At 39.2% G+C, this 25,619-nt stretch overlaps 1 protein-coding gene across 1 annotated transcript in view; it reads right to left on the reverse strand.

Moving 5' to 3' along the window:
- Window positions 1–2,492: 2,492 nt before the first annotated feature.
- Window positions 2,493–25,619, reverse strand: part of FUCA2 (alpha-L-fucosidase 2) — a 179,934-nt gene continuing 156,807 nt past the window's right edge. Inside the window, exon 7 of the mRNA XM_044081636.1 lies at window positions 2,493–2,765. Within this exon, the coding sequence (XP_043937571.1) occupies window positions 2,625–2,765 (141 nt within the window). The 3' untranslated portion in view covers window positions 2,493–2,624. The remainder of the gene's footprint in view (window positions 2,766–25,619) is intronic.

Genomic DNA, 25,619 nt, shown 5'->3' on the forward strand with positions numbered 1-25,619 from the left:
CAGTACAAAAGTCTTAAATCACCACCAAAACATATGTTTTCCTGACTGCAGCCATGGGCCACAGCAAAAAAATTTCAATATGCTCTCAAGTTTAATATACTTCCTCTGTGGAGCAGTCTATTATGCCAACTTTTCTTTTACGAAAGACAGTTAGCTCCTCCTTTTTTCTCCAGGAGCCCCGCCACTCAAATATTTTCCTTTTGGGTCCTAGCCTCTTGATCAAGTTTTCTATCCTCCAGCAGTACCAGCTTCAACTCCAGAGTAACACATTACTTTCTCAACATCTTATTCTCCTACCGTAACATCACAGCTTTGTCCATGTGATTGTCTATTACCTCAACATCAGATTCACTTTTATTCATTTTTTCTATACAATTATCCAACTTACTGTTAACTGTTTGAATCTCAGCCAGAATTTGTTATAATGCAACAGTTGCAGAAGCACCAGAATCATCAGATATTTCCCAATTTTCCTCCTATGTCATGTTGTTGACCAGTAAACTTACCATATCGGTGGCTTTCAGTTCCACTGACTACTTTCTCAATCTTTTGCCAACTCTCACCACAAATGCAAAACAAGTTATTACCAAAACACTTTTCTGTTGTTTATTAATAGCATAATGTAATTTAAGCAATTTACAGCAATCTGTTTTGGGGGTGATAGGGGGGAGGACTGACCACTCTCCATAGCACCACCTTTGAAAACCACAAACTAAATTTCTGCTGTCAGATTTTCTTTTTTTTTTTTAATAATATTTTTTATTGTTTTTCTTTTTTTTATTCATTACAGAACATTTGTTCAAAAGGTATACCATTGATGATCTAACAGAAATTCTAACAATATTCTTACAACATATTTACATTATTTACATGGATGCTTCCATACTCTCTCTTAAAAGTAAAAAAAAAGAAAAAAAATATATATATGTTATTTTCTCCAGGGTTAGTATCTTGTAAAAGTGTAGTTTCAAATATTTGTTATGTTTTGTATTGTGTATATTGAAGAGGTAGTTCAGGTTCTATGTTTTATGCCAGTATAATATTAAATATTTGTTCCCATGTTTTCAAGTTGTAGGGCTTTTTGTTTTGTTTATTTAATATGTATTTGTGGGCTAAGATGCGCTTTATCGCTAAGGTCCTAAAGTTTTCCCATGAGGTTTTAGATGGGGTCAGCCAGTTAGTAGCTATGTAAAGTTTCATTAGCATAAAAATATTTATTAGGATGATAATTTGGGTTTTAGATAGGTTATTTGGGGGGATATGTTAATACCATAAATTCCCAAGTAAGTGTTGTTTGATATCCCATCTTTTGGAGTTGTATTTTCAGTGAGTTCCAAAGTTTATATATACATTTACAGCTCCAGAACATATGCAAAAGGTCAGCAGTTTCATCTTTGCAATGTGGGCACTTTGGATAATTAGTAGGGTTAAATTTATGCAAGCTAAGGCGTGTGTAGTAAGCATCATTGTATATCATGAGTTGGGTGAATGATAGCTTTTGAAGGGAAATTGATTTTATTGTTAAATTAATTGCCTGTGCTATTTTGTTTTCTTCCACCAGTGGCAATTTTTCTTTCCAGTATTTAGCTAAGAGTAGCTGATTTGATATTTGATGTATTTTATCAATTTGTATGAGCAGGTTATAAATTTGGTGTTTTGTAAAAGGGCTTGCCATAGTGATATACAATTTGTTAATTCCTCTTTAATGATGTTTAGATTTTTAAATTTAGATTTTAAAGTTGGTCAATAGGCCTTGAATTCCTTTTTGAAAACAGTACAACATGGTTGTAATCAGGCCTCTAGTTTTCTCAGGGTTAAGTATTCATTCAACCCAACAAAACAGCATATACTGTTTCACAGTATTTGCATCTTATATATTTATTTTTTCATCTGATTTAGTTTAATAGCAATGGATGATGAAAGTAATGTTATCACCTTAATGTCTGCAGTGATCTTGGTCACTAAGAGAAATAGCCGTTTTGCAACTGCTCACATCCATTGCTCCCTCTATATAGTGTATGCCTTTAATTCTGTGTATGATTCATCAGGAAATCTTTCATGTTAGCTACCTTAAGTCTGTGTTAAAATACTTTAATGCAGCCAAGTATCTTATTAATTAAAAAGATTAGGAGACGCATTATCAAAACTAGGAAGAAATACATTTTTGCATTCTGCAACAACCTGCCCCTTCCCCCCAAAACAATGCCTATTTAATGACAATTCGCAATATCTCAGCAACCAATGTATACACAGAAAAGGAGCATGTACTGTGTTTCTTAAATTTACCACCATTTAGCAATCTGCACTTTCCAGGGTTTCACAATGATATTCTTTTGACAGTTATTATGTACAACTTGTAAAAGAATATAAAGTTGAAAAATTATCATACATTTAAGCGAAATGAGCATATGCATTACCTTGTTAAATAGAATTCAGAGAAACACAAGGCCAAAGTACACACCAATTACTGAAGAAAAACAGTACTCGTGCAGTTAACCAACTTTATACATATTTTAATTTTTGTGTCCCAAAAATTCCTCCAGAAATATAAAAACAGCATTGACTTTGTGACTGAAAGAAAATTATCATACATACTTCAGAAGGGCTTTGAATTTCATTAACTGTTATGCAACACTGGTAAGTTTCAGAGCCCAACTCCACTGACATGGTAACTGACCAGGGTTAAGACGTGGAAGTACCACTACAATGCCTTGACTGTCCAATGCCAGCCACTTTAGCGGCTGGGCATAACCAACCAGGTTAACCTGAAAAACAAATTCAAGCTAGTTAGATGTAATGCTGTTATGCTCCAGGTTTACAGTAATCAACTTAAATCCTTCCAAAGCTATATAAGGGTTAGAACTCTGGAGAATGTGATCTTCATACATGTTATTCTGATTTCATATCAACATTTACTGTCTGTAGATTAAATTCTTACTATTTTCTGCTTGCAATCTACCTCTTGACCTGGGTCATGGCTAAAAATGTCCTTAGCATTTGCTCACTTACCTAGTCAGCACATACATAAACATATTCAGCAGATCTGAAATATTACCTTCCATGTACAAAGTATATTGACAAGAGACCACTGCTATACTCTGCACAATTGTAACTGTATGAAGAAGCATGATAATCTCTTACAGACAACAGATGAATCATCTACACAACACATATTTTTCAATTCTTTTTGGAAATGTTTGATTAACTGTGTTTGGGAAAAATATCAGTAACACTCCCTGAACTGAAAGTTTGCTATTCCCACTATAAATGTGATATATAAAGAGTTCTGTATACATAGAACAAAAGACCTAGCAAGTAAATGCAGATAACTATGGCCAAACTTGAACAGCCTGCAAACAAGACTTGTCATGTAAAATTAAGACAACAAATTATTTAAATCTGTTTAGTAACCTCACTCACATCAGTTAACTATTTTTTAGATCTGATTCAAATTGAAAACCCTTTATAATGAGGAAGTACAGTATACAAAAGTTAAGTACTCACCATAACCCTAGATTCTTTTATTCATTCATGTCTGCCCAACACAACATATGGATCCTTGAAACACTTGGATCCAACCCAGCAGCATCCAATGCTCCAGCCTCGAGCCCCTTAAGAATGTTCCTCCCATTATTCATCTGTCCCGATTTATGTTAGATCTTGGAAGATGCCTAAAGATCTCGTTATGAGCATACTAATAACTTATAGAATCCAGTGGAGAATCAAACTATCCTTCAAGTCTTACAAGAGAAGGAAAGGGGATGGTGGGAGGGTGGTCATATTGGACAGACGTGAGTTAAAGGATCTAGTATTATAGTAAGTACATAACTTTCATATCCCATTCATCTAGTCCATCTGATCCGACATATGGGTCAGAATCTCCAGCTACAAAATTTCCTAGATAGTCTCATGCCAGGAGACCTTTTGGGATAGTAGCACCAAATGAAGCTTGGGCTTCTGAGAAGCAGTCCAGTTTGTAAAAGCTCAGGCTCTTGAGAAGCAGTATAGCTTGTAAAAGCTCAGGCTCTTGAGAAGCAGCATAGCTTGTAAAAGCTCAGGCTCTTGAGAAGCAGTACAGCTTGCAATGAATAATAAAAGTATGCATGGATAACCAAGTAGCATCACAGATATCACTTACAGAAAAGGACTTGAAGAAGGCTAAAGGGGTGGTCACAGCCTTTGAGGAGTGTGTCTTCAGCCTACCTGGCAATAACTTTTTCTGGCTGGTATAAACAAAGGTAATACAATCTGAAATCCATGCTATGAGACAGAAAGACCTTTGACAGCCATCTTATGAAAGACTGAAAGACCTTTGACATCTTTCCCAATTTATTAGTGGTGAATGAAATAAACAGCTGTGCATCTTTCCTAAATGAGTTGTTTCTGAGAAGGTAGAAATGTAACTGCCTATGAGCATCTAAAGTATGCAAAATGTATTCTCCTTTGTTTGAATAGTTGGGAATAATTGGGAAAAACACAGGCAAATGTAGTGGCTGAGAAGTTAGTTTCTGAAGCTACCTTAGGAGAAAAGGAGTGGTTAATTCTGAGAAAAACCTTGTCCTTGTGAAAAAGGATGTATGAAGGGGACAAAGATAAGGCTTGCAGTTCTGAGATTCTGCTGACAGATGTGATGGCCCCTAAGAAAACTTTTCCAGGACAGAAATGTCAGCTGTGCTGAATAATCAGGCTCAAAGGGAGGTTTAGTTAGAGCTTTCAGCTTCAGATTTAGATCTCAAGGTGGCAGTGTCTCTTTGATAGCAGGTCTGAGAAGAAAAATGCATTTTAGAATTGCTTTTTACACTTTGTATGAGGCAAGAGAGTGATCTCCAAAGCTTATATGGAAATTAGAAATCACTGCTAGTAGGACACTGATGGTGGAGTAACTAAAGTCAGATAGAAAGATAAACTTTAAGAAATGGAGGATATCAGAAACAGGTGTTTTGACTGTCAGCCAAGAGGGCAAATCACTTCTATTTGCTGCAGTAAATTTTGCATGCAGAATCCATCTAGTATGCTGTAAGGATTCTAATCACCCCCATGGTGACAGATTGATCCTTGGCCATTACTGGAATTGGAGAAACCAAGTGGTTAACTTTAGATTCAGCATGTCTGTGTGTGGCTTCCTGGAGCAATAAGTGATTAGATCTGAAATGGGACCCAGAAACCAAGGATGCTTCTGTAGATGCAAGTTCAAGAGGGGACTACCAAAGTTATACTCCGTGACCCTCCAAGTACGCTCAATGAACTCCAGCTTGTGTTTGGTTCATAGGTGAATATTACACTACCTGCCCTGAAGGGCCATTTAAGCCTAGCCATGGTATCCCATTAGGTAAGCCAGACCCTTCAACTTATATCTTATTACAGGTCCCCTTCCATGGCCCCAAATGATGGTAATTTTCTAGCATTCCCAGAACCATTAAAGATGGATCTCTAATCCTTGATAACATCAACTACACCTCCATAAACTGGAGTATTGTAAGTTTAATGGTGGTGGTGCACAATGTTTCTTAGATTGGATGAACAAGAATGCTCTGATCAAATTTCTGTAACTGCACCAGGGAAAGAAATATTCTGGCCCTAGTTCTCACAAATTTTTCTCCTGCCTCTAAATTATGGGAAGCCATCTTTTAGACCAGATCTGAAGCTTGAACTATTTTTTGCTGACTCAGCCAGGGTTTTCTCTCCATGTTTTCTCACTAATTTTCTTTCAGGTTCTCCAGATTTAGTCTTTGCTGGCAACTAGGCAGTGTAGTTACTACCTAGTAACTGAATTTTACCCAAATAACAGTTTAAGCGGCACTCCTTTTTCTCAGTTTCACACTGGGTGAGCAGAAATTAAGCTGTTGATCAGTGTGCAGCCATTTTAGAAATCCATTCATGGAGCATTTTCAGCCATGACCCAAGTCAGAATGTTTCTCCAATAAATGTATTTCTTTTCTGAACACTTCTAATATAATGTTGTTCCACCTTGTTTATAACTGTTAAGAAAATCTGCATAGTTCTGATGAAAGACAAGAAGCTAAGCATCTTATGTGGGGAGATGTGTCTTCCTCAGCCAGCAGAAGTGAGACCATCTGGCTCTAGTCTGGCATCTAAAACTTTCCCAGGCTAACTTGAACCCCTCTCTTAAGTATAATATCCTGCAAAATAGGACCCTCTGCTGATCTCATTTACTTCAGGAGATGGTCATCTTCTCTGAAGTGGTCCTAAATTATATGGTGAAATTTATTTTGATTAAAATTTAGATAATCATTTATCTTCAGACTATACCAATGGTCATTTAGTTCCAAATGTGTATGTCCTAAAGGAACCGATTCCCTAGCCTGCTTCTTAAGTCCTTACTTTTTTCTCTTTCTCATTCATAGCCTTGTATTGTATGTGTCCCTTTTTTTCTTAAAAAAGAAAAAGAAAACAAAAAAAAAACTACAGTTTTTTTTTCTGTTTTTGGTTACTTGGCTATTTTGATATGTTTATAGTTCTGTACCAAAACATTCAATAAATAAATTAAATGCTTAGGAAAGGTAGATGCAGACGTAAAACCCCACACCAAGAAACAAGAATTAATATCCCCCCCCCCATAATGCAATTGACCTTTGATTTACATCAAATGTCATTTGCAGTCTTTGAAACCAGACATGTTTGTCTATACTCCACCTCTTCTTTTCAAACTTTAGATACTATTTTCTTCTCAAACTAGTTTATATTAGTTAGATCATGTTTTAGATTCCATAAGGCTGTATAGTGTTTCTTCTTTGGAGATGCTGTTTGCAAGCACCCCCTTTTCCTTTCGGTGTTCCCACTGCTGTTCAGCGTGTACTCTCTGAGTTTCATAGATTTGTAGATATTTTCAAGTATAGTGGCAGTAGTTTTGTGTTATTTAGAGTCTGTACTTATTAGAGTTCCTAAACATTTTCCTACTGTTGTTGCTGTACATTTACAAGGTTAGTGGTTTGAACATTATTGTTCTTCTACATTTTGTGTGTGGTTTTGGATCTTCTATATAAAACAAGTGTTGTGAGTGCCTTATCGTTCTTCTACATTTTGTGTGTGGTTTTGGATCTCCTATATAAAACAAGTGTTGTGAGTGCCACTACTGTTTTTTTCAACTAGACATAGATAAGCAATCATGCTTCAAAAAATGCTTGATGTGTGATCATAAGATCCCACCACAGGATGTTCCCTATTTATCAGTAGAGTGTGAAATATGTAAGAGCTTCAACCTTAGGGCATTGGCCAAAGGCCTGCTTCCCCAGATCTGAAGGTACTCAAGGGAAAAAAACACACCGAGAATCACTTTAAGAGTTGACCTGGGCTTCTGCCCTGGCTTCGATTCTATTGCTCCTGTCAGGGTATTTGGCTCTTCATCCTTTGGTTACCAAGGTAGAATCAACTTTTTAGATGCTCAGGAAGATGATTCTTTCTCCTGTTAGAACCTAATCACAGGTACATTTAGGAATGGGTCTACCCCAAGACTCTCTTTCTATCTTGCCTACTTCTCATCATGCATCCACAGGTCAGAGCTGGGCTTTGAGCCTCAATCCTCCTGCTCAACAGCAGCTTAGGTCCTCTGAGGAGTCAAATGACTCAACACCTGATATTCTAAAAAAAGAGGACAAAAGTACCTAGCACCCCCTTTGGAGTCTCCTACTACAGATTCAGACTCTGAGGATCGATAGGGCTCCCCACAATCCCCTATGGAGGATGACTCATTTGGCAAGATTTTGGAGTTAATGCTCTAGAGGAGAGCTTGGCACATAGAGCACCCCCCCCCAGACGAGATGGTTCTAATTGAGGCTTAAAGCTCAGCTCTGTCTATATCCTGGGTGGTACCTCCTGCAACCAAGTTAAGTGATCTTGTAGTCAGGATATTGTGGCATGAGCCTGACAACTGCAAAGCAGTCCACAGAAAACCAGACAGGATTCTTCACCTTCCAAAGGATAACCACATTGGTCCAAAACCCCAGCAGTGGACTCCACCATGGTGGTGTCAGCTACAAAGAGAAAACTCTCCAAGGACTCCTTCCATTCACCCACCCTTTAGGGAGTCCATGGCCTAGTGATGTGGATGTACGCTTTGGGCATCTTCACGCTACAGGCCCTGAACTATGCCACACACATGAATAGGTTCCAGAGAAATCTAGCTCATGAAGCCTTATCTACTCTGAAGAACTCTATTACAATAGAAACTCATAGACAACATGAGACAATGTTAACCACTCTGCCCAACATAACTAACCTCTTCATGTGCCTGATGCATAGTGTGGTGGATGGAGTGGCTAGGGCATAAAGGTGAGACTCCATGCATGGCTTAATCTGTGGCACTTTGCAGACAACTTCAAGGCATCCTTGACTGACGCTCTGTTTGATGGACCATCCCTATTTTAACCCTAAGTTAAGGAAAGAATGCAGAAATGTGAACAAGATGGTAAGACTGTTTCTGTCATTAGAGTGAAGTTTGAGGCCCCACATAGATCATATACGGGGAACCAAAATGGGCCTTGATCTCCATGGTTTAGGAAGGCTAAACATCAACCATTCAATTCATCTTCTGTCAGGAGAGGCCAAAATACAGACAGCGTCTTTAACAGACACTGGCCTAGAGGCAGAGGGAGCCCACAAAACCAAAGATACTGTGATGCCTTTTTCATATCGCAGGCAATGAGTCTGCCTGACTGTTCCATTCTGGAGGAAGTCAAGGCCATCTCTCATTGCATCCGTCCCTCTGTGTGGCAGGCCATCACGCAGGACAAGTGGGTAAGAGGGTTGATATCCAAAGGCTATTACATTCCATTTTTCCTTACTCCACCCCAACCCACCAGACCATTGTTAGGTTTTCCATCCAATCTGGAAAAATGGTTCAAACAGAGATAAAATGTCATCTTAATCTAAGAGGTGCCCCCAAACCAGACAGGGTCAGGCTTCTATACACATTTCTTTTTAGTTCTTAAGAAAACTCAGAACTTCAAGCCAGTCTTGGACCCAAGTCTTCTAAACAGATATGTTCAAAAGATCTGCTTCAGGATGATCACAGTGCAATCAATTCAACCCTGTCTTGGGGCAAATGATTGAATGTGTTCCATAGATCTCCATGTAACCTATGTTCATGTAAAGTTTCTCATGAGTCAAAGTACTTCTGTTTCCACAGAGGAGTCAATCACTAATCGTTCATGGTCCCATAGACTCACCACAGCCTTCCGGGAGTTCACCAAATACATGGCCATTGTAGCAGCCCATGTACAACATATAGGGTGCAAGATCTTTTTGTACCTTGTCGATTGGCTCCCCCTCAGTGGAGTCATTTATCAAAGCCAGAAACTACTTCCTCAGTTTTTGTGTTTCACTGGGCATAACAGCCAAGCTATAGAAATCCTGCCTGAGACCCACTCAGATTATCCTGTTTATGGGATCCAATCTAGAAACTACCCAATCCATAATTTCTCTGCCATGTGAAAGTCTTCAGACCTTAAGAGCAGCCATCCAATTACTTCTGTTTAGCACTGTTGCTTGTACTGCTTTAGTTCAGAGAGATTTGGGTTTCATGGCTGCTTCATATTTAATTCGCTTTGCTTTTTTACACATGAGAATTTTGCAGTGGCTTTGTCAGGCTCAGTAGTTTGTTTCAATGTCTGCATCCTCTGTCCAAAACTTTAGTCATAACTGACTCGTACAGATCTTATCTGAAGTGATGGCTGGTTTCATCATTGGTTTCCATGGGGAAACCATGTGTGACCCCAAATCTGGTAGCAGCAGTGATTATGGATGCTTCCTCTCTGGGGTGGAGGATGGTCCAATGTCAATGATCAGACATAGATACTAATTCACACACAAATGTCTTGGAATTGAGGGTGTGCAACGGGTACTTCAGGACCATCTTCCCCAGGGCATGATGTTCATCTAGATATACAATATGATAGTAGTTTGATGCATCAACATGCAAGGGGGAACTAAATCATATCCACTATGTCAGGAAGCAGTGAGTGTTCGGCAATGGCTGGGTGTGCAACGGGTACTTCAGGACCATCTTCCCCAGGGCATGATGTTCATCTAGATATACAATATGATAGTAGTTTGATGCATCAACATGCAAGGGGGAACTAAATCATATCCACTATGTCAGGAAGCAGTGAGTGTTCGGCAATGGCTGATGGCCTCACACCACTTTCTTGTGTACAACACATATCCCTGGAGCTTTGAAATGCTTGGCTGACAGGCTCAGCAGGACTGTTCACACCTCATGAGTAGTCCCAGAATCCAGTGGTATCCAGTCAGATCTTTTATCTTTGAGCACTTCTTGCTGCAATCTCTTTGCCTCTCCACTGAACACCAAGTGCAACAAGTTCTTTACTTTGATTCCCACCACTGGGACATTCACCTAGGGACTCTCTGTCTCTCTAATGCCCTCTGTGGCTGCTTAATATTTATCTACCCTTCTAATTTGCATGTTTCTGCAGAAAGCAATGAGGTGCAAAGCAGCACTCATCCTCATACCCCCTTCTGGCCCAGAAAGTGTGTTAGGCACAGAAGAGGTGCTCTCGTTGTATTCAAACCATGTTTCAGTCACTATACATACATGGACTAATTCCAGATGCAGGCATGCCTCCAGATCTAACAGTTATTAAGAAACTTGGCATTGAGAAGGGCCACCTTGATGTTGCCAAGTGTATGACCTAATTTGCTAGTTAGGTTGAAATGTTCATTAGACAAACTCTGCCAAAAGCAGACACAATGGAGGTAGCAAAGGCTTTGGCCAGTACGCAGATGCCTTTGAACAAGAGATGTAGACCATCCCTTGGCAAAACAAGCAGGATTGCCAATCATCTTGTCCAAGGGAAGCATATACTTGACCCTCCTGGAAAGACGCCAGCTATTTAGTTGTTATCATCAATTATCTTATCTTTTATATCTAGACATCATCTTCAGTGAGGGGAAAGATATCTCAAGGTGAGAGTCTTACCCTTGACAGAAGCAGAATGCATAGCAAGTTCAAGGAAGTCCCTCTGTATGTTTTTTCAAGGGTTCCATACCAGATCATTCACTCTAACACAAGCTATGATCATGATATAGTTATAATTACTGGAGGACAGGGTTTAGGACTCTTGAAATATCAGTAATCTTCGCTCCTGAGTGCCAGCTAACTGTAACTCTGTCCTTGTTCACCCTCTCGACTATGGAATCAGTGTGCCAAAAAATGGAATCAGCAATCACTAGGATGCTTCTATAAGCTGATTTATTTTTATTAGACTCAGGGGTGTCTTGTTGTTTGAAACATGTTTATGAAGGGGTGCATGCATTAGATGTATTTGGGGAGTTTCACTGATGCCTACCCTTAAAAGTTTCTTAATGGCATCAACATATGACTGTTTTGTGCCAATAATATGAAGATACTACATTTATATGAGTAGGGATGAAACAGTATGATTCTCACACTGCATGCCTGGGATTTCAGGATGGCTGCCTCCAGATCGGATATGTGTTTACACCTCTCACAGATGGAATCAGTTTGTCTGAGCATGAGCTCATGTTCAATGAGCAAGTGGCTGTGGTTACATTAGGATACCAAGTACAGAAGGCTGGCAATGGAAGGGACGGCAGACTGTCTCACCGTGTCGGCCAGTTCTGTTTCTTTTTAGGACTTTGGAAGAAGAACGTGTGGGGAGGAATGAGGGTAGGAGAGAGATTATGCAGTCAAACTCAAGTTTGTAAGAGATAACAATGTGCAGATCTGTACAGCACACAGTGAGTATGTGGAGGTCCCGACAATTTCACAGATGTGCAGGTCCAGACAATTCCACGAAGATCTGTGCAAGAGACTGGCTAGTGCCATTCAACCAAGAGAGGAAGAAAGAAGGATCTCTTACAATAATGACTAAGGGAAAAACTTCACTTGTGCATACAAAGTACTATTTGACTACAACTATGGTGGCAGTGTGCACTGTACAGCTGATCTCAGTATAAAGCAGATAGTAAAAAGTGAAGACCAATGGAAAAAAACTGCTTTAATTCTACCATTTAAGATGTTAAGCAAAACACATTTAACTGCGGTACACATAACTCAGAGAAAATGCAAAAGTAATGTCATCAAGTTAATTATGGAGTGCCTAATGTTCAAAGCAGCTTTTATAATGTTTCCAGCAGGAGCAAACCACTACAATTTTAAACAGCAGGAATGCTGAATTGATCTCTGTATAAAATAGACAGTAAAAAGTACAGATCAATGGGAAAAAAAGACAGCTGTAATTCTATCATTTAGTGCTAGGCTAGTCAGAAGCAGTAGCAGCCACAACTGCTTTAAGACTGCTCCCAAACCAGGCCCAAAGCAAGCCAGGTGTAAACAAAGCAAACAGTGAAACTAAATGGAAAATACGGTGAAATCACCAGTAATTTAGCAGGATTAGCAAAAATTAATTTAAGTGCAGTACAAATTATGCAGAAAATGCAAAATAACTTCAATTAATTTATAATTATGGAATATCAAACCTTCAAAACAGCTTATGAAATGTTTACATAAGGAACGACCTGTGCAGGTTCCTGATGCCTTTGTTAAAAAGGGAGTGACCATGCCATATTAAACCTTCAAAATGGCCAAAAATTTACATTCCTGAAAATATAAAGGAAAGGCTTAGGTTTAAAATTGTCCTGACCATCTCCTAATATGCTTTTCCTTAAGTTTGAAAGCCCTTATGTGAGATAAAGTAATATAACAAGGACGACTTAGAGAGATCTGCTTATACAGTCATATGGGGATGCAATAATGATTGAAGCACCTGAAGTGTAGGTTGCAAGTACTTCCACACTTCTTCTAAGAGAAAGCATTGTCAATTTGGGCATAATTTCTGTACACAAGGAAAAAATATGCCTGATTAACACATTGTTTTCCTAGAGTGAACCCGTGGCAGACTTGTTGGCTGGTCCACCAGGATTTGCAACAGAAAGTGGAGTCTTATCAAGTTCAGCCTCCAATATTCTACCCCCTACCAAAACGTCCAGCACCTAAATATGTTTTGCATAATTTTAGGGTATTCTATACTCTATTTATCCATTACTTAACCACGTATATGGGCTGATGTGAAAGGCCAGTTTCAGGCATGACCCAGGCCATTATAGCACAAAAAGAACAGACTAATAGTTAAAACAGTTCAGCTAGGTTATTAAGAAAACAATGGAAGAGGTGGGAGGATGGATGGAAGGAAGGCAGGGGAAGACATGGGGTAGGAAGACTTTCAAATCAGTTAGAAAAGCAAAAAAGCAAGTCCTTTAAAGGAATAATGCAAGTCAATATCAGCCCTTACCCTATAGGCTAAATATGTCTCCTTAAATGTAGTCAGAGCCATGATTTTCTGAGATATGGAGGGAGTGCCAAAGGGAGGTCTGATGAAAAAGAAAGCTCAGTCAGACAATTTTAAGCTGACTGCAGGATGCTGAAGAATAAAAGTACCTCCACACTCGTGTATAGCTCATATGGAACCTCTCTGTGGTAATTAATGAAGTAAGTACAACCTTAGGTGAAAAAAATGAATGTCTGAATGCTTCTTAATGAACAGCCAGTGAGATAACAGCATGCTTCTTTTTTTAAACAAGAAACATGGTTATTAAATTATCATGTATGACAGGCAATCATAAATTTATATAAATGAAAACAAGCCATACTGATATAATTTTAGTTGGAAACATTATACATCACGTACAATCTATCTAATCATTGTCAGTCAAACATTGTATAGCTCATTCAAATCTTGCCTTCTTTTAAAACTCATTCCTTCTCTGCATGTATTGTTCCCACAATTTCCATTTTTTTCCTATGTAATTTGCTCCTGCCCTTTTCTAAGGATCCCATTTCCAGTTGTTTTTATCCTTGTTACTATTTTCCAGTATACTTGGTTTAAACTTTGATTTCCATTTTCTAGTAATTGCTTTTTTGGGATCCATTAAATTCAGGAAGGCCTTGCTATATATGTATGCAATTCCAATTCTGTATCACAGCTCAAAAAATAATTTCCTTAGTTACATCAGTTTTCTCATCCATTATCTCTGACAGAGTAGTCTCCAGGGAATCTTTAAAGTCTGCCAATTGATAACACTACCAGAAAATATGTTCCCAGTTATCTCTTTCTTCCCCATCACACCTCCAAAGTTTGCTGTCTACCTGAGGAAAAATACTTTGCAGTCTACTTGGGGTATAAAAATATCTATGTAAACACTTCCAAACAAAGATCCTAACATACATACATATACCCCTCCATTGTTTCTTTGCAAGTTGCTTATCCAGTCTCTTTTCCCAATCTTTTCTAACCTCATCTGATTGATTCTTACAGTTGCCATGCAATATCCTGTGTGCTCTACTAATTATTCCCTTTTTAACGGCAGCTTCAGTTCCAAGTTCTATTAAAAACTCTACCAATGCTGATTTTTGGCTTAGGATCCCCCTTGTTCTATTGGAAGAATCAGCTTATCCCACTTGACTGTTGCCATCTTCCCCCTCCCAGATAAAATCCTTCAGCTCTTTGTTAATTGCTATCCACAATTTCTCCTTTGGTTGATAAAAATATACCTGACCTGTGTATAAAACTAAGGGACTAAAAACATTTTAACTGTTTGTATCTTACTATCATATAATAGAGTTTCCAATTTCTCAGTTTTTGTCTCTTCCCACATATCCTTAGCTGCCACACCTGAATACTTTTAATACATGCTCTTAGGCACTTCATTTTATCATGTCCCCATAAATATGGATATTGCCGAACCAATTTGTGTGTGGGTAACATTATTTACAGCTATTGTCTTTGTTCTAACTTCATTAATTTTGTATCCTGAGATTTGAAACTGCCTTACAATGTTCCACAACTCTGAAATGTCCTTTTCTGGTTTTATCAGCTATAAAATGATATCATCTGCAAATACAGCCAGCTTTTTTTGGCTACCATAGCAATTATATCCTTGAATTTCTGAGTCTCTTACTTTCTTGCCAATGGTTCTAAATATAGTGCAAATAAATGGAAAGAGGGCACCCTGCCTGGTTCTTCTGCCCAAACAGAAATCATCTGAGAAGAACCCACCCACATTAATTTTTGCCTCCAATCCTTCATATATCCTCCTAATCAACCTTATAATTTTATCAGCAAATGCAAATACTTCCATTGCCCTGCTCATAAACTCCCAGCCCATTCTGTCAAATGCTTTCTTACCATCAAGACCCACCAACAACAGTGGCATTTTCTTACATTCTGTTTTCCTCTGGACCATCAATGTTCTGTTAATGTTGTCAAATGTTTGCCTCCCCTCTACAAAGCTACACTTATCCATATCTATCAATTTTGGTATCAGATTTGCCTTTCTTTTAGCCATTATAGACATAAACACTTCATAATCATGTTTTAAGATTGAAGTGGGCTTGTATGAAGCTGGATCTGATGTGTCTTTACCCTCTTTAGGTATTACAGCTACCACCAGTTTCTTCCAGGATGTTGGTGCTTCTCCTCCTCTTAAAATATGGTTAAACAAAACCTTCCAGATTTGTAAAAGTTTTCTTCCCCCTTAGCTTCCAAACCTCCAAAAGTCTACCATCTATTCCGGTTGACTTTCCGGTGGATTGGTTATACATCACCATTTTTATCTCATCTCCTCCTCTCCTAACTGCTAGTAATTGAACCTCATCTAACTTTAATACTGGTATATTTAACTATTCCATAAACATTTCCATTTGTACTTTTTCTTGATTTCCATATTTCTCTGCTTTATACAGACTTTCATAAAATTTCCAAAATATTTCTAGTACCTCTAGAGGATCTCTTGTTATCTTCCTTGTTATAGGCCCCTAAGCTTGGTGACAACTCTTTCTACTTTTTGTTGCCCGAGTCATTGCGCTAAACGTTTTTGTGCTCTGGCATTATCATCAAAAAACAGTTGTTTAACAGCAATCTTTCTAAATGCATGCATATTATCAAAGTAATCCTTTATTTTCTGCTTAACATTCTGAAACTGCTCCTCTTCTTGTTCTGTGCAATTCCCCCTGTTCTGTAAAACTTTAACATTTGTCAGTCCTTCTGAATAATTCTTATTACTTCTTAGTCATATCTTTCTTTCTTTTATTTCTACACTACTTTAAAACTCTGGTTTAATTTTATCTCACTCCATAGCTATATTTTCAGAAGAAATTTCTATCTTCTATTATAACGTATGAATTATTTTCACTACCCATTTTCAACAGATCACCAATGTTTCATTTTTATTTTAGTTATTATTGGCACATGATCTGAAATAGCTATTGGATGCATATCAAAACTTTCAAGTAAATACACGTTTCTGTGAAATATAAGTTCTGTCTAGCCTAGCCCAGTTTTTGTATCTTGGGGAAAAATTTGTACATTCACTCTGAACTCCTGTTACTGAATTAACATCTTCCATGCCAAATATTTTCATAAATTTCTTCAATAATCTATCCTTACTGCTGCAAATCAAATTTCAAGTAATATTCTCTCCTGAAAACTGATGACTTCTCCTAGAATTTCCTTAAGCTCCATTATAGCAGTTTTAGGTAGAATATAAATACATGCCTGTGTAATCTTCCTCCTTTGCCAGTAGCCCCTTATCACTACAAATCTACCATTATTATCTTTTATATCCTCTTCTATCACTATTGGAGCGCCTCTTACAATTAACATACGTATTCCTCTTTTCCTTTGTCCTAGATATTCCGCTGAATAACTATCCTGAAATCCTTTCTTTATCAAATTCACATGTTCAGTTCTTTTCAAAAGTGTCTCCTGTAGCATTGCTATTTGCACTCTACATTTTTTAACATAGTTCACTACTCTTTCTTTTTTGTATATTACCTGTGAGACCATTAACATTTTAAGACAATATACAGAGTCTTTATATTAAAAATATTCCCACCTTTTATTTGTAACAGTTTTTTTAAGTATCCAGTTCCAGTTTTTGCATTACATGATCCATTTGAGCCTATGTCACATCTTACAAAACTTTCTGCTTTACTGAAAGCCCTCAAACAAACAAGTAAACAAACAAAAAAAAAAAAAACAAATACATCCCCAATACACCTCTAAAACCTTTCAACTTAATACTAACATACAAAACTATATATATCGTCCTCCTAACAACGGTCACAAACTGAGACCCATACTCACAAACTTGGGTTAAACTAAAAGCAAAGTTATCCATGCTAAGACACATGGTACAGCCTGTGTTTCTAGTAAGTGCAATCTGGTTTTGTCTTATCTTTATTGTTCTCCCAGAATGGGAGAGCACTTGAATGCTTTCAAAAACATGTCCTAGCCATTGAAAGAAAGAAAATTATGTTTTATTGCTCTTTATCAGATTGTCATGAGAACCAGATACAGAGTTGCTTGTACAAGCATTTATTTGCTAGAGGACAGCTTTATTATATTCAATATTAATTTTTATTTATTTGCTTTCTCTTAAAACTTATTAGATCAAGCCAAGGGCCTTAATCCAGTCATTCCCCTATGCAGGAATGATAGAAAGCATATCAATTTTTCTTGTATACTACTCTTTTGAGCAGACATTTCTTCTGGTTTTTTACATTGCTGTACCTACATTTCTTAACTGAACAAGGAGAAAAGAAGGAAAAATAGGGGCACCTGTTTACTATCTTCATTACACTTGAAAATAACTTAGAAAACTTAACTTTACAGCATGCAAAAAGATATTAGTATTAAGAACATTTAGTTTTACTTGCAGTTAACTCTTTCCTTCCTCTTCCCCTCTCCTAGGTGTTCCTCCAAACATTAATGACACAAAGTTGGGCATATGCTTTAAAGTCCCCTAATAGTTTAACACATTCAAAAAAAAGTCCAACATTTCCAGGTTTTCCTGTTCTGTCATGTTTCACAAATATAATTAATACTTTGTAATCCCACATTTACTTGACAATTCCTGAGTTGCTGGATTTACTCCTGTTTATCTTCATCTACTAAATCAAGTCTCGGATTCCTTTCCAACGTACTCTCTGTTCTTCTAGTCAACTATTGTGCTTTTTTCTCTCTCTCAGGCATTTTGCATTGAAACATTTGAAAAGGTTTTACTGGCACAGTCTCTCTGTGGTATTTATTACCAGAAGAACAAGCAGCAATATCCCCCTTCTGTTTCACAGCTTTCTTTTTGTTGGACAAACGTTTGTATTTCCCCCTTGTATGTTTTGCATCAAAATATGATTTTGTCCCTCCAGGAAAGAATATTCTGAATATAGATAAGTATAGCAGTTTGAATCTCATATCTGCTTCTTGACATTCCCTAATTACTGGAATAAATTTACTCCTCTTCTGCCTGGTGTACAGTGAGTAATCATTTTCTACAAACATTCTACTGTCTCCAACTTTTAGTACTTTGTCCTTCTGCCACAGTTTTTCCAGGATCAGTTCTTTCTGCTGGTACGTTTGCATATTTACTAATAAAGGTCTTGGGTGCTTTTTTGTGGCTAGATTTGGAAATACACATGGTGTGCCCTTTCAATTAACAGTTTCTGCTATGGAATACTAGTCCAGTTGCTTATATGTGTCTTCAAAAAATGAATGCAGTCTGTTCCTCTAGTTTCTCAGGTACAGCAGAAAATCTCAGATTTTGCCTACATGGTTTGTCCTTTAATAAAGGTCTAGGTTGCTTTCTCATGGCTAGGTTTGTAGCATGCACACAATGTGCAGTTTCAATTAACTCCTGCTGTGGAATACTAGTCCAGTGCTTGTTCATGCTTTCATAAAAATAATACAGTCTGTTCCTTCCAGCTTCTCTGGTACAGCAGAAGATCTCAACTGTTCCCCATGTGTTCTGTCCTCTAATTTTATTATTTTTTGAAACATCTCGTCTAGAGTAGTCTCATTCAAACTAGCCTTTTCTTCATTTTGACCTTTGATTTTTGCAGTTTTATCACCTCATCTGAATATATGTTAAAACTTCGTCCATATTTCCAGACTTTTGTCATTTGAGTTGATGTACTTTATCAGTGTTTTGTTTATTTTAATGAACTCTGAGTATATTTACTTATTTTTCCTCTGGGTTACTGGAAGTCATGTCTTGCACCAAAGCTGGAGCGTACACTAATTTTTCCTGAGCAGCTGCAGAATTCTTCAAAGACAGTGTTTTTTCCCTCATTCTCTGAATTTCTTTTTTGCTGGGATCCAGGCAGTTCACTTACCAGCCAGTAACTGAAATTTACCCAGAATTAAGAGTTTACTGGGTCTCTCTTCTGAGCTTCTGTTTTCACACTGGGAGGGTTGAATTTAAGCTGTTACTCAATGTGCAGTCATCTTGGAAGTCCTAAATCCTGCAATATTGGGAGGGCACTAGACACCAGGGAAATGTCATTATTACTCTTAACGTCACTTAAAACATTAATAGAGCAATAGATTTGCAGCACAAAAGACCTATGGGAGGTGGGAGCATTAGGCATAAGATATGTTATTTAAATTATATTCTAATAGATACTCAAAGTTGCTAATAATTTGCCAGGTTTGGTATAGACTGCTGAGAATCTGCTTTCACCTGGAGCACTCCATTACTGAAAAGACAAAAGTAAGTTTTGCACTTCTCTTATAAATTGTGGCTGTATTCTAGCAGTTTCATAAGCTATTTGCTGTCTTTCTGCACTTCATATAAAAACTGTAATGTCTACTGCTACTTTAAGTAGTTAATTGCACTGTATTACATTGCAGCTAGTAGCTGTAAGGCTGTTGTACATAGTTTGTGTGGTCTTGTTAAACGTGGGCTCCAAACCAGCTATTCTACATTAAGAAGCTTTTTTTCCTGCACTCTTGTGGCAGAAATGTGGTAATCTAAACTGTCTGAGTTGGGGGTTGCTAGTGGAAGGTTTATTGTGTGCTTTACTGATTCATAGTTAACTTAAAACTTGTTTGTTTGCTTGTATTTACGCCTCACATTTGCATGGTGCTGCTCTTCATGTCGCAGCAGTTAGCACTGCCCTGCATAGGTTCATAGGTGTGTACTAGGCTAATGGCCCTGGAGCCTTTACAAGCCTAGCCCATAGGATTACCCTGGCATAGTGTGCCTCTGTCGAGTAGAGTCACTGGAGTGATCCCCGGGGTGAATTTTCTATTTCCCATCCACTCATCAAGATTTCTCTTGAAGAGGGCCAGTGAGGCACTCCGCTTGACATGTATGGGAAGTCTATTCCATAGCATGGGCAGCCACTGGGTTATGAACCTGTCCCTCCAGCTTGTTCTGTTGATTGTGGTAATGAGGTTGAGGTCTCTGTAGTGTGTAGTGTGGAAGGTATTGATGCAAAAGCCTTGAAGCTCAGCTTTTCCCTAAACAGCTGTCAATGAAACTCTTCTAAGCTTTTCTGCTGCTTTTGGAGCAACTCACTTGCACAGTGAGAAGCATTGCCTTATTGATCAACCTTAGCATACACAATGTATAGGTCCCTGTTGTAGTCTCAGTGGTACCAGGAAAGTCATGTCAAAATAACCCATTCCCCTCCCTTGTAAAACATACAGTAAGAACCTACTATTATCGATGGACAGATTCCCATTGTCTCTCTGGCCAGCCTGATGGACATGGGCATCCTAAGGCAATGTAGCAATTGTCTCATGTATACTGACAACCACTTACTCTTGAACCAAATACTTATGTGAGAGATGTAATCACACTATGAGGGTCACTCGCTCTAGGAATCTTAACCTAATCTCTGACATAAGCAATTCATGCTAGAGAGATTGATACATCTCCCAGAGACTGCCACTTCTCTGGAACAAGTTTCCAATTCACATGAAACAATGCTCCTGCCTGACCCTCTTCAAATTCAATCTAGCTCAATGGATGGGTGACTGCAACTTCACTCCTGGGTGGTATCAATGTCCCTCCTGGACAGAGGAAGTCTGTATTAATTACTATTGACTCTTACTTCTGTGAATTTCTCTCATCTAACCATTGACAACTGGGGCAAGTTGGGATAATATGGCTAGACCTGTTAAGGGATATAGGGTTGATAGTCTACTAATCATCTATGAACCCCAGAATCTAATGTCACTTAAAAAGATTAGAGAACAACAGTATTGCATCAGGAAATACAAAAAACATATGGGGTAACACTAGACCACAAGGGTACTCATTAAATATCACCCTAACTCACTAAACAAAAAAGGTAGATTGAAGCCTGTACCATTGGTACAGACAACAAATCTTCATGCAGATAGAGCTTAAGTCCTCAGCAATAATGTAAAGTGGGCGCTCTGATTCTAAAATATGTAATTTTTAACTTTCTTCACTGGAACTATGTTTTTTTTTAAGTTTAATGAGCATGTGCTTGTGTTTCCTGCATACTGATCAGCTACCAAGCACTTCCTCATTCTGAGTGATTTGGTCCTGCATTTTGATGATGTGGATAGGCATGTTTTCTGTGGTGCTCTGTTGTGTTCAGCACAAAAAAAGTGATGTAGACTGAAGTACAAGCACTCAGTCCCTCAGTCAGACCATTAGGCAATAAATCAGTAACTAATTAATTTTCATTCAACTAAAATGTAAGAAAGAAGAAATGGAACAAGGTATGATTCCTAGTGAAGTGTACGATTGGCATATAGTGTAGTAACACAGATATACCCTGGGATTCAATAAGCTATTTTTCCATGCAGGAACAGTGTAGCCACTCCTGCACAGAATATGGCCACCGAGCGATCCAGTAAACAACTGTTTTGATGTGCACAATCTTGCCTACACTATTCCTGCACGGACACTGCTGCATAATGTGAATTACCTCATTTTCTGGTGAAAGCCATGCGAATGAGGTGAATTAGCGATTCAGCAAGCAGGCAGGCGTCCGTGCAAGAAAAGAGTTAGTTGCAGAAATACATTTCTGCAAAAATTAAAATGGCAGCATGACAGCTCAAATAAAAGCATGTATTATAATCTTTAGGCATGCCAATGACCAGCTATATGGCCATTGGCATGCAAAAGTGTTTAATTTTTATAAAAATAAAAGGTTTTTTTTGGCCAATCTTGGCCATTTAAGCATAGGGCAGCAGCGCTCAAATGGGATCATGCCAAAAATAAAAAAAATGTGAAAACTCAATTTTAAGGGAAACCTGCATTTTGCCATTATAGTCTATGGCATGCAGAATCAAAACAACATCAGGCAACAGTGGTTGTTAAGGGGAAAGACTCTGAGGTAGTGCAGTAACTATGGCTTAGGCAGTGGGGTATGCAAATGAGGGGAAATTTACTAACAAAAATATTCGAAGTGCCAAACTGCACCTAACTGTGTAGGTGCTATAAGGCAGTGGTGTAAGCAGGAGGAGCAGCAGACATGAAAAGGGGGTGTATTATGCTTGGTGTAAGCACACTGAAGCTCCATGGCTCCCAGATAAGCTTAGCTAAGCAAGGGTGTATGTCTGAGGCTGTATTGACTTATTCCATGAAATGAAGAGTGTGTTCACATACAGAAAGGGCCACTTCTTCATGTTTACATTAGCTAAATGGCTTTGCATGGCGTGCACTGGGTCTAAAACAAAACAAAACAAAACAAAAAAATGGAAATAGCAGGACTGTTTACATTTGGGCACCGGGTTTGTGCGGCATGCCTGGGGGCTTAAAAGGGGCAGAAATGGGAAGGAAAAAAAGGAAAATAGCAGAATAAAAGCAACCAAGAACAAACTACATAGCTAGCAGGTGGAATGCATAATAGCCAATCATATAGGCAGCATCTGCAGCAGAACAGTATAAACTATGCAAATGCCATTAGTGCACACGTGGGAGAATTTTAACTGGAAAAATGTTACGGGTTGCCATTGCTTTGACCCATCAATATGTGCTAGAGGCTGAGGGTGGTGAGGAGGATAATGCTGACAACTGCCACAGACCAAGGAGGAAGAGAAGAGTGTTCAGACCCAGGGTAACTTACCGGGGGCTACATCATCTGGAGATAGAGCGCTTACAGGGCAGACAGAGACAAACTTCAGGAAATCATCAAGCTGTGCCGGCCTCAACTCAGACCTAGAGCCAATAGAGAGGAACCCATCCCAGTGGATATGTGCATCCTTAAGAATACTGGCTACAGGTACTTTCCAAAGACCTACTGGGACATCATGGGGGTCTCACAGACATCTGCATCCAGGATACTCCACCAGTTTCTGGATGAAATGCTACCACATGCCGGTGAGCACATTTACTTCCCCAACACCTATGAGGAGAGGACCAGCAATATGCATCTCTTCCACCATGTAGCAGAATACCAGGAGGTACTGGGTGCAATAGACTGCACGCACATCCACATCAAAGTATCATCCAGTGAACAGGGTAAGGTCTACATAAACCGCATGAGATTCCCCCTCCATCAACTGCCAGGTCATGTGCAATGCCCAGGGCATTATCATGAATGTGTGTACTAGCAGCCCTGGAAGCTATCATGACTCCCACATCTAGCATTCGTCACAGCTGTACCACGTATTTGCCAGTGGGGACATCCCATATGGCCATTTGGTGGGGGATGCTGGCTATGCACTGGAGCCGTGGATGATGACACCCATCAGAAATGCACACACACTCACACAAGAACGCCATAATGAGGCACACCCACAAACCAGGATCATTATAGAGCACGTGTTTGGGGTGCTCAAGTCAAGGTTCCGCTGCCTTGACATATCTGGTAGAGCCTTGCAGTACTCTCTAGCCACATGTTCATATAGTATGTGCTCTGCTACACAATATGATCCTGCAGAAACAACTGCAGCAGGAACAGCACAGGGAAGAGCCACACAGCCCACCACCACAATTGCCAAGGTCCCCACAGGCCCAGAGGGTCTCAGAGGAGGAGGCCCCTGAGCCTGCTCCTGTAGGCAAATGGAGGCATGCCCAGTATGCTCAGACCTTGGCAAAGAGGCAATGCACAGCACACACACTGACACCGTAGGGACCCCAGGGACTGACACCTCTCTCTGACTCACACACACAGTAAAATGGATGACACACACATCACATTACCTGCAACTTACGATGTACAGGCATTATACTGTGTGCATCCATAGGCAGTCCTCAAGCACCGTCCTCACAACTGCCACAGGCACAAGGTAAGTCAGTCTTCTTAACAATAAATGAATGGATTAGCATGTTTTGGTAGCATATCTATGGTAATGCTGCATGCATGCAAGGGAATGGGTGGTCTACTGGGATAGCAGCAGGCAACTGACAGCTATATGGGACACCAGGAAATGTCTGCCCAAAACTGGCCTCCCCACACTATGCAGTAGTACCCAAGGTGGCAAATCACATTGCAGTATATGTGTGGGAACAACTAACTGGGGGGTCATCGGTCACAGGCATGGATGTCAGTGTGGGGGTCCCATACCCACCGCTCATACCCCCAAAGCAAGTCTGCTGTAGAAAACCAGAGCAAATGTCTGATAAAGGCACACAAATGGCAGCAATGTTGAATTACCCCCCCTACAGACTCACACAGTGATAGCACAGCAGGACTCGCAGTTGCAGTAAGACTATGAAGGGTAAGAAGTCTGAAACTCAAATGTATGCCATTACAATCTGACCTGTGCTCTTACTGATATGCCTCTAGTCCCCAAGACAGGGCACAATAGTATGGTAAATGGAACCAAAACGCAAAGCAAATATTATCACAGTCTGTGCAAATATGTACAGTTGACAGGTGTGCCTCCCATATACCCACAGAAATGTAGTAACATGTATGTTTGCAGGGAAATGGCAGCATAGCACACATTGGCAGGGTTGTACCAATACACATGAATACATGTTGCCTGTCCAAAATGTGCAGGGGTCAATGAGCTATGTGTATGTGTGGTTAATACTGTCAGGATCTGGCCAGCACATTCACCTGGCAGTCGTCTTGTAGTGCCCTAGGTACAGTGCTGTCTTTGACAGGGCCATGTGCAGATAACTGCAGTGCCAACTGTTATGTATGTCAGCGACACCCAATGCTCTGTCACTGACATAGTGGGAAGTCACAGTGCTATGTGGAATATACTACACATATAATGGACATCTTGAAGGATGTGTAGCCGATGTGCTAAGGCTTTTGTGAATATAGTGCCTTTTGGTACTATTGCCAGTAGTTATTTCAATAATCCTTTTTACTTATGTTTGCTTTTACATATAATGGACATGCCTGCACAGTAGAATGCACTCTGTATCCACACCCATAACTCCCAACCTCTGACAGTAAGACGTGTGGACAAGGGCAGAAATAAAAGTGGAACAAAGGCATGATGATAGGCATGTGTTGTAAATATTGCCCTTACATACTGAGGAATTTAGTAGGGTGAGGGGTTTGCAGTAGTGGGAATTGTCTGAAGGTAATGTAGTCTGAAACAGTAATGTCTGTCACTATTTTGTAACATCACTCTTCAATTATATGTAACTAACTTGCCATAAAACAGAAGTTTACATAGACAGGATGAAACCTCTAGCCAAACACATGGACAACCTGCTAAAAAATGTACAGGTGGGAGGTATGGCCACACAAGGATATGACATTTCAGGTTAGAAAGATATCACACAAGCAGGAGATTCCCAGCCAGCATATCACCAAGTTGTTGGACTGTTTACGCAGCATGTCATCACTCAACTGGCTGTAGCCACACCTCAAAAATGGCCTTGTTGGGCAAGAATGT

This window comes from Protopterus annectens, chromosome 1.part0 (genome assembly GCF_019279795.1).
Source record: "Protopterus annectens isolate FY-2018-M chromosome 1.part0, PAN1.0, whole genome shotgun sequence".
Taxonomy (NCBI): domain Eukaryota; kingdom Metazoa; phylum Chordata; order Ceratodontiformes; family Protopteridae; genus Protopterus; species Protopterus annectens.